Genomic DNA, 16,424 nt, shown 5'->3' with positions numbered 1-16,424 from the left:
CTTGAGGTACCTGAAGCGAACAAAAGATCATATACTCACGTATCGGAAATCGGAGAAGCTAGAGGTCATTGGCTATACCGACTCTGATTTTGTAGGATGTCAGGATAGCATGAAATTGACATCCGGCTACATTTACATGTTAGCCGGAGGAGCCGTTTCATGGAAGAGTGCAAAACAATCCCTTGTTGCATCTTCCACCATGGCGGCATAATTTGTGGCATGCTATGAGGCATCAAATCATGGTGTTTGGCTACGAAATTTTGTCACTGAACTTCGAGTAGTGGATTCTATTGAGAGACCACTACAATTGTTCTGTGACAACAATTCGGCAGTGCTGTACGCAAATAACAACCGAAGTTCGTCGAAGTCTAAGTACATCGACATCAAGTTCTTAGTTGTAAAGGAAAGAGTACAGAATGGTGAATTGAAAATAGAACATGTAGGAACAGACTCTATGTTAGCAGATCCTCTTACTAGGGATTGACACCGGCAAAATTTGTAGAGCATGTTGCTCATATGGGTGTAATCTCTATTGAGGATATTCAATTTTAGTGGGAGTCTATAATTTGTAATTTAATGTTCTATTTTTCATTGTAATTTTGGATATATAACTTGTGACATGTAACAAGTGTTATATATATTATGAAGTTTTGACATTCTGTTTCTTGTTTATGTTTGACCTCTAATTAAGTTAATTTATGAAATTCAGTTTCAAGATTTAAGGAGGAGACAAAGTTAGAAATAGGCATGTAAGATCACAATTGCATGTAATTTCTATGCTACACATCCACATCATGATTCATATCATTCAGCTGTATTAGTAATGTGATTATTGAGGGTTTAGTTGCGAATAAATGCGACGAATGCCGCTTTAGTCCTTTACTAGTATAATTGATGGACCGAATTGGTTTGGGAATATATAAGGAAGACAGTAAAGAAATGTGCGCACATAAGGAACACAATGCATAATTAAAAAGTCATGACATATTGCTCAAGTGGGAGATTGTTGGATTTATTGCCAACCTCGTTGGATTTAATGCCAACATTGAGCATATATGTAATCTAATTATGCATTGTTTACTGTCATATATGATTGTCAATTAAAGTGATCAAATAAGGAAATAGACAATCAATATATTCATTAGGATGTGGTCCACAAATGTGTAGAACAATTTAGGCAAAAATCAAATCATTGATGGACTGATTCTGAAATTTGCAATTAAGGAAACCAAATTTTCAGCTGCTGCACGGATTTTGATGCAGTTGCACATTTTTTGATGCACGTTTTTTAAGTTGGCATGTGGCTGAAAATTGGTTTAGGGTTAGGGTTAGGGTTTGGCAATATGCCGAATCTACATCTCTATAAATAGGTTGGTACCCAAAGTACAAGAATATACGAAAAGTCGCAGAATTTTCTAGCCGTCATCTAGTCAATTCTGTAGTCTTCTCTACTTCTCTCCATTAAAGAATAGAGAGGTGAGATCATTAAGAAATTGTGAACACGATCTCACAAGGACAGTCTTGTAGCTTTGGAAGGCTTTATCCTACCACTAAGAAAGCTGTCGACGCTTCAACCTCTACATCGGGTCGAAGTTTTTCTTGCCGCTGTCTTACAAGTTTATCAACCACTTTTGAGAGAAGCTTTGCATAAATATGCTAATGGAGTCAGGTATTGCGTCTGCTCCCTAAGAATTGATGAATTTTGCATGATGGCCATTTTGGCATAGGTAGATCAATAGTGGCATATAGAATTAAATTGTTTATGTGTAACAATAAGGTTCCAACAGGGCCACCATTTCTTGTCTTTTTTGTCGCCATACCCAACCTCACGAATCTCCTTCCACCAAGCTTGGAGCTCTGTATCGGATTTCACCGCCGAGTCACTCGGATAGTAGAGAAAGCAGTACTCATTGACCCACGATTCAATCGCCGACCATACAGCATATGGATAGTCCTTGATTAGTAAATTAGTAAATTAATTAGTAGACTTTGTCCTTAGTAGATAATCAATAAAATTGGTGTCAAATAGCAGACTTTGTCCTGAGCTTTGGCTTTTGTACTATGTTATTTGTCTAGACTTTTTCCTTTTACTGGAATTGAAGTTATCATCGCTTACGTACAACTATAATAATTCAAAAAACAAAGGTAAATTAGTTGGATGGGGTTTTTTGCCCAGTATTTTGAAAAGAGGTTCCTGATCGTGTTTGACCAGAGATGTTTATCTGTTTCAGAGCCTAAAAAATTGTGAGAGAACATAGAGGAGAAGAGGGGAGAGATGGTGAACTATGTAGAGAAACTTGATGAATTTGTTCAGCTCCAATTTGATTTGAAGTGTAAAGAAATTAAATTCACTTCCTTTTCTTTCCGTTACATACCCTCTTTGTGGAGCATTCTAAGTTCACGAAATGGATGGGGATAACTTTAATTCTCAATCTCCTTAATTTTTCATTTTATTGGTTAAATATTTTTTTTTAAAATGACAAATAGTACTTTTTTTTAAAATGGTCGCCAAGATGATCTATCAATTTAGATTAGAAAATTATGAGATCAATTTAAATGAATTCAAACCGTTCAAATTGATGAAATAATGAGTGATTCATATGTATTTACATATCAATTTTTTATTTTTATTGTTATTATAAATTCAAGCTATAAAAAAAATGATAAACATAAATATGTATTAAAATAATTTTATTAGCCATAATTTTTGACTGCTTGAGTTGATACTCATTTTACAAATTAACAAATATGTCATGTAAATACAACTTTAATAAAATAGGTTAATTTGAACGGTCTGAATTTCTAATTGAAAGATGTTCCAACAGATTTAAGGTTAAGCTTATGATTTCGTAAGCTGAAGCTCATATACCAGTTCTACTCTTCATTCAGTAAAGCTCCTATAGATAAGTTTAAGCTCATCAATTAAAATAGTACGTGAGCTTGTAGAAAAATAGTCGAGTTGACATTAGTGGCTCATATTAACTTATTAGTTAATTAATTTTCAAAATTTGTTAAAAATAATTTCCCTGATTTTCCTTGAGGGTTTACAATCAAAATTTAAAAAATTAATATCAAATTAATATTTCCATGATATAATTAAAAATAATAATTAAAATAAGTTCGACATACTAACAAATAAAATTTCAGACCAAAAATAGTACAAAAATAAACTAAAAGAAATAAAAAAATTTAGACGAAATTAAGAAACTAAAGAGATATGCTGTTAGAAAATTCGCAAAGAGAAGCAATAGAATAGTACTAATCAAAATGGATGTAAAAAAAAATGAGCATTACGGTGCAAATCTTCCTATATGGTGTTGTATTTACAAGAACATTGCCAGAGGACTGACCTTCAAAAAAAAATAACATTCTCCTCCGAACGTGAGTTTCTGTGTAGCCAGGAGAAAGAAAGAACATCAAAAAAAAAAAAAAAAATGAAAACTCCTTAATTAAGTAGCACCGGTAAAGTTGTCTATAAAAGAGCCAGAAGATGTGTAAATGTGGTATTTAGGAAGACTATTTTCTAAAGCGAGGAGGTAGTTGGATTAATAAAAATTACCAAGAAATTAGCGCAGATTAAAACGTAAAGGAGGCTAATTAAGTGCGAACAGGTAAATAAGAAAACAACTGCGAAACCGACATTTGACTCGATGACAGAGCTTTGTCCATGAGCTGAAATGGGTATCAATAAAGTCCATATGTGAAACTATATATGAAATCTTGATCTCAGTAACCAACATTCAAGACCGTATTTTTATAATTTATATAGACCACTACTGCAGGGCATGTAGTCTGATGTCTGCTTAAACCATCATTGGTCATATGCTTAAGCAGAGGAATAGAAGTTTGACTTATCAATAATCAACAATTATCACAAAATAAGTTTTGGTTAAATTACTAATTCATAATTAAACAAACCCCGGTACGTACCAAGGGTGTTTTTAGTCAATCAACTGTATGCAATATCCAACAATCATTTACACAATGAATATATAATCTATAACGAATAGCTCAAAATTAATGAAGCGCTAGAATACACATGGAGCGAGGCAAATGATAATTAATTAATTTATTAGTTATAAGGTGAAGTTGCTTGTCCAAACTTGGACATCAGAAGCTGGATGACTGACGCATCGACCTGGAACGTCTTTGTCAGAACATCAATTGGAATTGATGGTTTTGACCCGAACAAGGTTAACGGAGCCAACACAACTCCCGGCAACTGGCTGTTAAAAGCCGTGATAGCCACCCCATTTTCTTTCCCGGTGTTGTACTGGAAATGAATGAGTCCTCGGGGGATAATGAAGCTCTCACCAGCCTTCACAACTTTCGAATAGTAAACATCTGCGGTGCTGATGAAACCAACAAGCATTTCTCCTTGAACAACAAATCCAATTTCAGAAGCACGGGGGTGGCTATGGAGAGGGTTGACACCACCTGGAGCTAAGTCAACACGGTTCATGGAGAGACCGAGCGTATTCAAGCCAGGAAAGGTCTGAACACTGCCTGCTGTAATATTGGATCCAAACATGTTATTGGTGTTTCCTGCCTCAGCGAGTCCGCTGAAGAAGAAATCCTTGGAGGCAACATTAGAAGCCGGTTTGCAAGGGAAACCGTTGACAGTGATGTCGGATTTTAAGTCCGCGACACAGAAATCTTGGAGAGGATCAGGGTCGGCGCGGCATGAGGTGAAGATGAAGACAGTGAGAGAAAGGAGCAACATGGATCTTAATGGGGCCATTGTTGCTTTTTGTGTTCTTTGTGTGTGTTTTAATTAATTATTGTGCTTGTAAGGATTGTGATGAGTGCTTTAGCTAGGTACGTGGTTGGTTCTTTTATAGGGAGTGATGCGAGGAATCGTTCAAAAACGATTGAAAAGTTGGTGTTTGAATCGTTCGATAGAACGGGAAAAGTAATTAAAGTAATGTAGTTGGTAATAAGTAATAACTAATTAACCCCAGAAGCCGACTTCTGACTTTCGATAAAAAAAATTGGAGCAGATAATTAGTAGACTTAGTCCTTAGCTTTGACTTTTTTTAGTGTGTTATTTTATTGTTATCAGTCCAGACCTCTTCCTTTTAGTCGGAACAGAGCTAACGTAACGAGGAGAGGTACGAAGCTTTCTGGAATTGGAATTGAAGATATTACGCCTACATACTAGGATTAGAAAAGGAAACGGTAAACTAGTTGGGTGGATTTTTTTTTCATAATGTGGTAATGTTTAGTGAATCCGTATCCTCCCAGCTACCTGACTCAAGCAAATTATAAATGGAAGGCCCAGATTAATCTCAACTGGGCCGAAATCAATCCAGTGCTTATAAAAAATTAAAAACTATAGGCAGTCCATTTTGAGATTCGTGCCAAGTTAAAAGAATTAATTTGGACCGTCCGTTTATAATTTGCTTAAGTCAGGTACCTGGGATGATCAAATTCATGTTCAGTGATATTTGTGGAATCTTTCCATATATATTCGTCCATCAAATCACTTTTGAAAATCACCAACTTTATCAAAGCCTAGATATCTTTGTCCTCGAACTGTCCATACAAAAAATTTTGATTCTTTTATCTATATTCATGAATTGTTTTGCAGAGATTTTTTAATTGAAAAGTAGAGTTTGTTATTTTTAAAATTTTTACTAAACCAATAAAATATTTACGGGATTGAGAATTGAAGTTCTTCGCTCTCATTTGGTGAGCTTAATATACACACAGTAGTTCTAGTATTCCAAACCATAGTTTGGGATGTGGTTGTGTGCAAAGGACTTTGGCAGAGTCATGTCCGTATTGAGAATTGTACAGACCGAGTTAGGATCGTACAAATCTAAACCGTTTCATAAATCTAAACGTGCGGTTTGTGTGAATTTTAATCAAATAATTTAGATTCGGTTTAAAATAAGACTATGTCAAAAATTTTATGGACCAAAAATGCACCCCCTACTAATTGGATAACTTCAATTTTGGTACAAATTTTGACAAGACAGTTTTTAATTTATGCAGAGATCATGATAGACAAAGCAGGACAGTTTTCACTTTATTATCTTTGCTATGTATGAATTAAAAACTGCTTTGTCAAAATGTGTACCCTCAATTCCGGTAAGCTCCTTGTTAGTTTTGTTCCGACTAAAAGGAAGTAAATTTGGACAGCTAACATAGTGCAAAAAGTCAGATTACGCAAAGGACTAAGTCTACTGATCTTATCATTTTAGATCGGTTTAATTTGTTGAATTTTGACAACAAAAAATACTAATCTTATTGATTTATGATATGATTTCAATATCTTACACGGCTCTTATTTATATGCTACAGGATTTACACAGGACCACTAAAATATTTTTATATTACAAGATTTATTATATACTAATTAATACTAATTGATCTCTACTTAATTTTCTATTGATATAATTGATTTCTAATTTATCTGTCATCAATGTAATTAATATTTTTAATCTTCAAAATATTTTATTGATTATCTGCTCCCAATTTGTATGAAATTGAAAAGTCAACTTCTGGTTAATTAGTCATCACCAACTACATGACTTTAATTAATTTTCCTATTTGATTAAGCAAATCAAACACTTAACTTTTCAATCATTTTTGAACGATTCCTCGCATCACTCCCTATAAAAAGACTACCCACGTACCTAGAGCACTCATCCCAAACCTTACCAGCAAACTAAAACAATGGCCCCTTTAAGATCCGTGTTGCTCCTTTCTCTCACTGTCTTCATCTTCACCTCGTGCCGTGCCGACCCTCATCCTCTTCAAGATTTTTGCGTCGCTGACTTACAATCCGACATCACTGTCAACGGTTTCCCTTGCAAACCGGCTTCTAATGTTGCCTCCAAGGATTTCTTCTTCAGCGGACTCGCTGTGGCAGGAAACACCAATAACATGTTTGGATCCAATATTACAGCAGGCAGTGTTCAGACCTTTCCTGGCTTGAATACGCTCGGTCTCTCCATGAACCGTGTTGACTTAGCTCCAGGTGGTGTCAACCCTCTCCATAGCCACCCCCGTGCTTCCGAAATTGGATTCGTTGTTCAAGGAGAAATGCTTGTTGGTTTCATCAGCACCGCAAATGTTTTCTATTCGAAAGTCGTGAAGGCTGGTGAGAGCTTCATTATCCCCCGAGGACTCATTCATTTCCAGTACAACACTGGGAAAGAAAATGGGGTGGCTATCACCGCTTTTAACAGCCAGTTGCCAGGAGTTGTGTTGGCTCCACAAACCTTGTTCGGGTCAAAACCAGCAATTCCCATTGATGTGCTCACAAAGACTTTCCAGGTCGACGCGTCAGTCATCCAGCTTCTGATGTCCAAGTTTGGACAAGCAACTTCACCTTATAACTAATAAATTAATTAATTATCATTTGCCTCGCTCCATGTGTATTCTAGCGCTTGATTAATTTTGAGCTATTCGTTATAGATTATATATTCATTGTGTAAATGATTGTTGGATGTAAACATAATAGTTCGTTGAATAAAAGCACCCTTGGTACGTACTGGGGTTTGTTTGTGAATTAGTATTTTAGCCAAAACATTTTTTGTGGCAACTATCTTTTTTTTTTAAAAAAACTTGGTAGTAGCTACCAAGTACTGATTACATTTTAGTATCCAACATCGACATCGCACCCTTCAATACTTGAAGCAAAACCTAATGACTATACTGCCACTTTCAATTTCTAATTTAAATTTTTCAAAATTTTCAGCATTTCTCCCACAGCTACCCTATTCCAGTTTTAGTTGCAGCACCCTTACGGTATTGCATCCAAAGGTTTCCCTCCTGTAAGATCTTGTTAGCTAGCAACGTAGGAGGCATGAGTTTATTGCGGAATATCTTCTCGTTCCGTTGCTTCCATAACATCCATTTTTGTGGCAACTATCGATTACTGAAAATTCGAACTTCTATTCTCCAGCATTAGCATATGACCAGTGTTTAAGCAGACTGCATGTACTGCAGTACTTGTATACGGCCTTGAATGTTGATTACTGAGATCAATATTTCACAGTTTCACACACGGGCTTATTCATGTCCCAATATTCGATTAATTTTGAATACGAATTTCAGCTTATTTGCATAATTAATAAAAAGTATAGACTTAGATTAGTTGTCATTTAGTTGTTACATCAATTCTCTAATATTGATTATGTTGATAATTAGTAGAAATATAGAATATAAAGTTTGAAAAGGGAAAATCGCTATGTGTGATAGCTTCCGCTATAGCTACGCTATTCGCAATAGCTTTTTTTTTGTCTCCCCGCTATGCTGCTATAATCGCTATTTAGAACCTTGATATATACTAAGGTAAATATGACCGTTAGTACCTATCTATCTTTTATCTACAATAGGATGCCTATTTCTAATTTATACATTTTTCATATATACCCTTGAACTATAATAAATTGTTTCTTAGACTATTTACTCAACACCCCTCAAGCTAGGATTGTAAATATCGAATAATCCTAGCTTGCTTGTGATTTCTTCAAACGGCTTTGGGTCCAATCCTTTCGTAAACACATCCGCTAGTTGATCTTCACTTCGAACAAACGGTGTTTCTATTTCCTTGGCTTGGACCTTCTCTCTAATAAAGTGACAATCAACTTCTATGTGTTTGGTCCATTCATAAAATACGGAATTTTGAGCAATGTGACGTGCAGAGTTGTTGTCACAATACATTTTCATGGGTTGATCAACATTAATTCCCATGTCTTTAAGCAATTGCTTGAGCCATATCAATTCAGTCGCGGTTGATGCCATGGCTCGATACTCCGCTTCCGCGCTTGATCGTGCCACAACATTTTGCTTCTTGATTTTCCATGTTACTAAATTTTCGCCTACAAATGTGCAAAAAACGGTGGTGGATTTTCTATCAAAGCTACCGGCCCAATCTGCATCGGAATAGCCACATATTGCATTAGAATTATTATTCTTCATCCATATGTCCTTTCCGGGATTTTCTTTTAAATATCTTAGAACTCTATTTATGGCCTCTAAATGTGGTGTTCTTGGTGAATGCATAAATTTACTAATTTGGCTTACGAAAAAAGAAATATCCGGACGGGTTACCGTGAGGTAAATCAATTTTCCTACAAGTCTTTGAAATTGATTTTTATTTTCTAAGGGTTCACCATCCTTGGTATTTAATTTATATTTATTATCTGTTGGTGTAGAGGCCGGTTTACAACCTAATTTACCAGTTTCCTTTAATAAATCCAAGGTATACTTTCTTTGTGAGATTAATATGCCTTTGTTTGAAAATGCTACTTCTATTCCTAGAAAATATTTTAAATATCCTAAATCTTTAATGTCAAAATTTTCTTTTAATTGGGATTTGATTTTTTTAATTACTTCTAAATTATTTCTGGTAATTATTAAATCATCTACGTATACTAACACAAGGGTTATATTTTTTCCTTCATTTTTGGTAAACAAAGAGTGGTCGGCATTGCTAATATTAAAATTGCAAGAAATTAAATATTGAGATAATTTGTCATACCATGCTCTTGGAGATTGCTTAAGTCCGTAAATTGATTTTTTTAACCTACAAGCAAGATTAGCATTTTTTTCTTTTACATGACCCGGTGGAAGGGTTATATAAACTTCTTCCTCAAGTGTTCCTTGAAGAAATCCATTTTTAACGTTCATTTGATATAAATTCCATCCATTGTTTACGGCAATGGAAAATAACACCCTAACGGTATTCATTTTTGCAACCGGTGCAAATGTTTCATTATAGTCTATGCCATATGTTTGTGTAAATCCTTTGGCTACTAATCGTGCCTTATACCGTTCTATGGTACCATTACTATTATATTTAATTTTTGCACCCAACGGGTTTTTTATTTTTTGGTAATGGAACTATTATCCATGTTTCATTTTTTTTCTAGAGCTTTTAGCTCTTCTTTCATCGCTTTATTCCAAGTTGGATTTTGAATGGCCTCTTGGTAATTTTTTGGTTATATTTATTTTTCTATGGTAGTAAGAAAAGCTTGGTATGAAGGCAAAAAAAAATTATATGAAATAAAGTTTTGTATAGGATATTGTACGGCATAAGTAACATAGTCTCTAAGTCTAGTTGATGGTTGTGACACTTTAGTTGTTCGTCTAAGTCCCGAATTATTCACTCATTCGGTCTCATTTATGTCATCATTGTTGTCATTCATTTCTTATTCAATGTCACTTGTTTCATTTTCTTCTAAATTATTTTGTGCAATATAGGGTGTTACCGAATTTATGCTTTCAATTTGGGTTTGATTAGGCTCTTGAATCTCTCCTAATTTTTTAAAATATGGCTCATTTTAAAAAAAATACAACATTTCTAGAAATAAATAATTTTTTGTTAATAGGATCATAGCATTTGTACCCTTTTTTAAATGGTGAATACCCTAAGAAAATAGTTTTTGTTGATACAAAATCTAGTTTATCTTTCCTTTTAATATGTACAAAACTTGTACACCCAAATATTTTTAAATGATCAAAGGTGATTTTTTTGTTGGTAAAGAATTTCTAATGGAATTTCATTTTCTATCCTTGAACTTGGTAATTTATTAATTAGATGGGTGGCGCAAAGTATGGCATCCGACCAATATATTTTAGGAACATTGCTTTGAAACATCAATGTTTTTGTCATTTCCAACAAATGTCTATTTTTTCTTTCCGACACTCCGTTTTGTTCGGGTGTATTAATGCAAGTGGTTTGGTGTATAATCCATTTTTCTTTAAAAAAAGTTTCAAAATTTTTGTTTACAAATTCCGTTCCGTTATCCGACCTAAATATTTTTAGTTTAGCATTAAATTGATTTTCTATAAGACAAAAAAAATTCTTTGAAGCAACTAAACACTTCATTTTTTTTATTTGAGTAAATATAACCAAGTGGTTCTTGAAAAATCATCAATAAAAGTTACAAAATATTTAAATCCATTGTATGAATCAATTGGGGCCAGTCCCCATACATCCGAATGAATTAAATCAAACATAGCTTCACTTTTACTATTGGAATGAGAAAAAGGAAGTTTGGTTTGTTTTGCCAATTTACAAACTTCACAATTGACATAATTTAAATTTTTACAATCCAAAATATAATTTAAAATCTTATCGGAGGGATGCCCAAATCTTCTATGCCATAGTCCGACATCTACGGATTTAGCGGAAGCACAAACATATTTTTTTTATTCAAAAAGTAGTGTCCGTTTTTAAGAAAACCTTCACCAATCTTCGTCCCGGTTTCTCGGTCCTGAAATACAACATTTTTACAAGAAAAAATCACGTCGCAATTTAATTCTTGTGTTAATTTTTGAACCGAAAGTAAGTTTATAGGAAACGTATCTAGGTATAGCACATTAAATATTTTTTTGTTACAAAATATAGTTTCACCTATGTCATTTATTTTAGCCTTCATACCATTTGCTACCAAGACAAATTGGTCATATCTAAATTTTTTAAAAGTGCTTAATTGCCAAACATATGGTCTGTAGCACCACTATCAATAATTATTTTATCTAACAAATTTAAATTCTTTGAGTATGAAGAGATACCAGAAAATTTGAACTGGTTTTGTTGAGTCAGCAGCACAGACACCTGCTGAATTAGTGATGTTAGTGTAATAATTTAGAAGTCAATAATACGATAATTGATTATATATAAAAGCTTTGTTCATGAATTGGATGATTAATATCATTTTGTTGCCTTGAGTATTATTTTATTTATGGATCATTTCGAGTTCATGACTGAAATTGTGAAACTCCATAATATAGATGATATATACTCTTAAAAGGTCACTGACCAAGGTAATTAGCAGGAACACTAATTACCGCTGTAAGGTTAGTATGTGGATTAAATGATGGTCAAGTTTTACAGACCATAGACAAGGAGTTGTCATTTTAATCACATAGATATATGTTCCAGGAACATGATATTTGACAGACCCCGAATGAAACATTAAATAGAATTGTGTTCGTGTCATTTATGTTTTCATTCAGTGTCACGTTCTACAGTATGAGGTATTTATCGTTCCCACTGAAAAATATGTATGTGTGATTGTTATCCATCGCTGTCCGTAAAAAACAGTCATAACGGTAGCTTTTCCATATGTATAGCTTAGCTGAGGAAGTGATAGTTTACCAAGAATACTATTTGTCCCTCGTATCTCTATACGAGCTATAGCATCACTGGGCCCCTTGGTAGAGTTAGATTATCTGCATGCAGTATAATTACAAGAGTAATTATATTTGATAATCTACTCAAGATCAAGAAAAGATACAGTTAGCAAGGATGACACACATCTACCTTGAAACTGATCTGATAGCTATGAGACAGAAGAACAGACATAAGTAAATTGTTTACTGGATCGTGATATTGTACAGTACAGCATCATCTGTGTAATTGGATGGTCATGATGTGTTGCCAGATGCCGCTCATGATTATAGAAGTTAAAATAGTTTTAACTCGATTTACCAACATAACACAGATCCTATTGGGTCACACCATATAGGAGTTAATCAGATAATCTTATTGTGATTGATTATAAATTGGTTATGATCAGTAAGATGGTTATAATTAATTATACGTGTTATAATTAAATTATAAATGTTATGTAAAAATAATAAGCAAAAACATTGGTTAATTTATAAACGTGTGTGACACGTTGTATAAAAGTTAACCGGTTAATTTATAAATGTGCAGGACACGTTGTATAAATTACCGAAAAAACAACTGCAAGAAAAATATATATAATTGTTCAGAATAATTATACGAATATTATTTGTATTCGGGCTGAGGGCATTCGGGTCTTTTCAGATTCGTCCTTATCCGCATGACATGTCAACGATCCTATCTAGATAACACGTCATCGATCTTATCCACATGACATGTCATCCTTATCTATTCAATGACATATCTTGTAAATAGGCCGAACTTGGAGGGAATTTTGGTCTTTTGGCAACCGACCCTAAACCCTATAAATAGGGGTGGAGGGGTAGAGAGAAAAATGACTAATTCACACGTATCGTTTCATGCAGAATTGAATCGGTATTTTCTCTCTTTCTCGGTTTCTCTCCCAAATAGTGTTTCGGTTGAGAAAAGAAAGTTATATGTAGTTGACGTATAATCTTGCGGGTTGTTGTGAAATATATTTACGGGATCGATGAATAGTGTTTTACCAAATTTTGCGGTATGTCAGTTTTGCATATTGATGAAACTGAGCAACCGAAAATTCGTGTTTACGGGTTTTCGTCTTTTTCCCTGTGAATAGTGTTTTTGCATAATTTCGCGGTTTACGGTATTTCTGGCAGAAGAAATAAACCGCTCTCCGGTTAGTCCTGGTGGATAACCGATAGAGGTATCACACGTGTGATACTCCGAGTCGATTCCTTCTTTGGTGAGGCTCTACTCGCTCGGTCTGCATTCCAATTGTGATTTGGAAACAAGGTATAAATATGCTATATTAATCTATTTAATTGGTAAGTAGATTAAAGTTTTAGAAATCAATCATGGAGTAGATCTGTAAAAAGAATTAAATTGGGTTTTGATGCCAAAGGAATACTGAAGGTGAACCGCCTTGGAAAGTTTCCTGACATACCCCGTTTAATCCTGAGCTTAAGTTGGCTGTAGAAATTTTTGTTCTACTGTCATTCCGCAGCTTAAGCCTAAACGGGTTTTGGTTACAGCACCGTAAACCCCAACAAGTGACTGCAGTTGATCTGCTGCATCTACTGACCCATTTCGGCCAGCCCCTGACCCGCCAGCGAAACAACCATCAACTGACCTGTTTCGGCCAGTTCCTGACCCGCCAGCGAAAAAGATAGCACCTGATGTGTTTATTGTTGAAGGCCCATTCGTAGCCGCAGGCCCACTAATGTAATTAGTCAGATCAGGTGCAAAAGCTAGCAGCTTTGGTTCGGTAGAGTTTTTTGGTTCAGCGAAATACACACGCCCCACTTCATTTCTTTCCCTGCCTTCATTCCGATCCCCTTTTCCTCCTCCAACAGAGCCTTGATTTTTCAAGTGTTTTGGTTTCAGATGGGGATGAAGGAACCAGCAATTTTCATAGGTGTGCCCCTCCTTTTTACACCCCGTGCATCTCTTGATTTCGTTTTGATTTGGGAGAATTTGAGATCTAGGGTTTTTACCTAATTTGGGAAATTTTGATTTTTTTCGTTGCTGCAAAGCCATGGGTCTCGTGTCCTTCTTCGACTGTGAGTTGCGGGCCTCCCATTGCCTCTCTTCGGCTTTCTTCTTGTTGAATCATATTTTTGATTTGGGAGTAAGAGGGAAGAGGTATGATGTTCATAATCTAAGCCCTTACGGCTTCATAGCTCGGGTTTAATCCCGCAAGGTACTAAAAAATATCTTCTTCTTCTCGTTTTTTTATTATTGCCAAGTCGGTGGTTGCCGGCCAGTACAATCGGAGCTCATTTTTTTCTTTTGAAGAGTACCAAGGTACTCTACGTGTTTTCTTGTACCTTGTTTTTCTTGTTGAATTTCTAGTTTGAGTTGATAAATCCGAGAGTAGTTATTTTCTTGGCCGTACATGGCTTTCACGGCTTCCCATAGCTCGAAGGCTGTGTCGGGGAGAAGAAATAGCTCAGTAATGGATGACTCCATAGAATTTGTGAGCCAAGTTATAATTTTATCGTTTTGAGTTCACCATTTCCGCATTGGCTTTTTTTCCACTTCGGTCAGCGAGAGCGGGTTTGCCACTTCGGGCACTTTGTTGTCTCCCGTGATGTATTCACGCATCTCTCGACCGCTGAGCGCTCGCGCTGCAGCCTTTGCCCATGTAAGGTAGTTTTTGCCATTGAGTAATGCATTTGTGAGCTTCGAGGAGTTGTTGGTAGCCTCGTGTTGCCCTTCTTGAGCCATCTACTCTTTGCTGTTACCATGTTATTTTTTAGAAATGTAAGCTGAAGAGACAAGAAAATTTGTATATTTGAAAAGTTGTGTATTTTTCTAACTCTTACGTACAGTGACTGTGTAAGTATATATATACTAAGGTCAATATGACCGTTAGTACCTATCTATCTTTTATCTACAGTAGGATGTCTATTTCTAATTTATACATTTTTCATATATACCCTTGAACTATAATAAATTGTTTCTTAGACTATTTACTCAACAGATGACATGTACGATAGAATAATCTATTTTTTTTCTCAGAATTTCACTAATACCAATTTAATTACACAATAAGCTTTCACAGCAATAAACAATCAAATTGAATAAACCGGGTTGCATATACAGCAAACCTTTATTTACCAACACCACAAACAAATATAAAACAACCACTAATAAAAAGAAAATAAATAAAAACACAAATTACCTCTCATATGGACACACTATTTGGGATTCCCTTTGGAACCAACCCGCCAGTTTTACTCTTATCGGAAGTATTTGGGTATAATAATGTATACGAAAAATTTACAGGTCCATTTCGATTCTTCAAAGTTGGATCTGCATTCAAACCCTTGATCTTCTCCTCTATTCCAATCAGTCTCTCACTAAACTTGTCAAAAGCATCCAGTGCCTTCTCATCAGATGTCCATTCTGGTGTGTCCCGTTGTCCGAGGTAGACTTCATCTGACGAATGCCGAGACAAGATCTTGATCAAGGATATTACTAATATAGTTTGTAACTGACTTGATATAGTCTTCAAAAAGACCTTATCAGGGTTTTTCTTCAATTCTTCATATGCATCTGTTCCTGGTTCAGGCATTGGTTTACGAGTAACGGTCGGGCGATTCAGGAGGTATCCGGCATATGGGTACTGCCCAAAATTAACAGCTGCATGTAGAGCTGAGGCGACCCAAATTATGGTGGTGCATGTCTTGGTTAATTCCTCGACTGTTTGCATCTTGGGCCACCATTCCTCGTCTTTTTTGTCGCCATGCCCAACCTCACGAATCTCCTTCCACCAAGCTTGGAGCTCTGTATCGGATTTCACCGCCGAGTCACTCGGATAGTAGAGAAAGCATTACTCATTGACCCACGATTCAATCGCCGACCATACAGCAAGACCATCAACAGCATATGGATAGTCCTTGATTAGTAAATTAGTAAATTAATTAGTAGACTTTGTCCTTAGTAGATAATCAATAAAATTGGTGTCAAATAGCAGACTTTGTCTTGAGCTTTGGCTTTTGTACTATGTTATTTGTCTAGACTTTTTCCTTTTACTGGAATTGAAGTTATCATCGCTTACGTACAACTATAATAATTCAAAAAACAAAGGTAAATTAGTTGGATGGGGTTTTTTGCCCAGTATTTTGAAAAGAGATTCCTGATCGTGTTTAACCAGAGATGTTTATCTGTTTCAGAGCCTAAAAAATTGTGAGAGAACATAGAGGAGAAGAGGGGAGAGATGGTGAACTATGTAGAGAAACTTGATGAATTTGTTCAGCTCCAATTTGATTTGAAGTGTAAAGAAATT

The 16,424-nt window shown here is 35.3% G+C and overlaps 3 protein-coding genes across 3 annotated transcripts; 1 reads left to right on the top strand and 2 right to left on the bottom strand.

Moving 5' to 3' along the window:
* Window positions 1-4,018: 4,018 nt before the first annotated feature.
* Window positions 4,019-4,798, bottom strand: LOC144574944 (germin-like protein 3-7). The gene has a single exon (XM_078325048.1). It carries the CDS (start codon window positions 4,739-4,741, stop codon window positions 4,073-4,075), a length of 669 nt encoding a protein of 222 aa, XP_078181174.1. The 5' UTR covers window positions 4,742-4,798; the 3' UTR covers window positions 4,019-4,072.
* Window positions 4,799-6,662: 1,864 nt separating this feature from the next.
* On the top strand, window positions 6,663-7,489 carry LOC144574966 (germin-like protein 3-8). Its single transcript, XM_078325077.1, has one exon. It carries the CDS (start codon window positions 6,682-6,684, stop codon window positions 7,348-7,350), a length of 669 nt encoding a protein of 222 aa, XP_078181203.1. The 5' UTR covers window positions 6,663-6,681; the 3' UTR covers window positions 7,351-7,489.
* A 7,668-nt stretch (window positions 7,490-15,157) lies between these two features.
* On the bottom strand, window positions 15,158-16,043 carry LOC144574638 (linoleate 9S-lipoxygenase 1-like; the record flags this gene model as incomplete). The annotated part of the gene is given in 1 exon segment (XM_078324651.1): window positions 15,158-16,043. A coding segment is annotated over 1 exon segment (723 nt), but the record flags the coding sequence as incomplete, so codon positions are not given.
* Between the last annotated feature and the right edge of the window lie 381 nt (window positions 16,044-16,424).

Source organism: Carex rostrata, chromosome 23 (assembly GCF_964058835.1).
Source record: "Carex rostrata chromosome 23, lpCarRost1.2, whole genome shotgun sequence".
NCBI classification, from domain to species: Eukaryota; Viridiplantae; Streptophyta; class Magnoliopsida; order Poales; family Cyperaceae; genus Carex; species Carex rostrata.
This window is presented reverse-complemented; position numbering and strand designations above follow the sequence as displayed.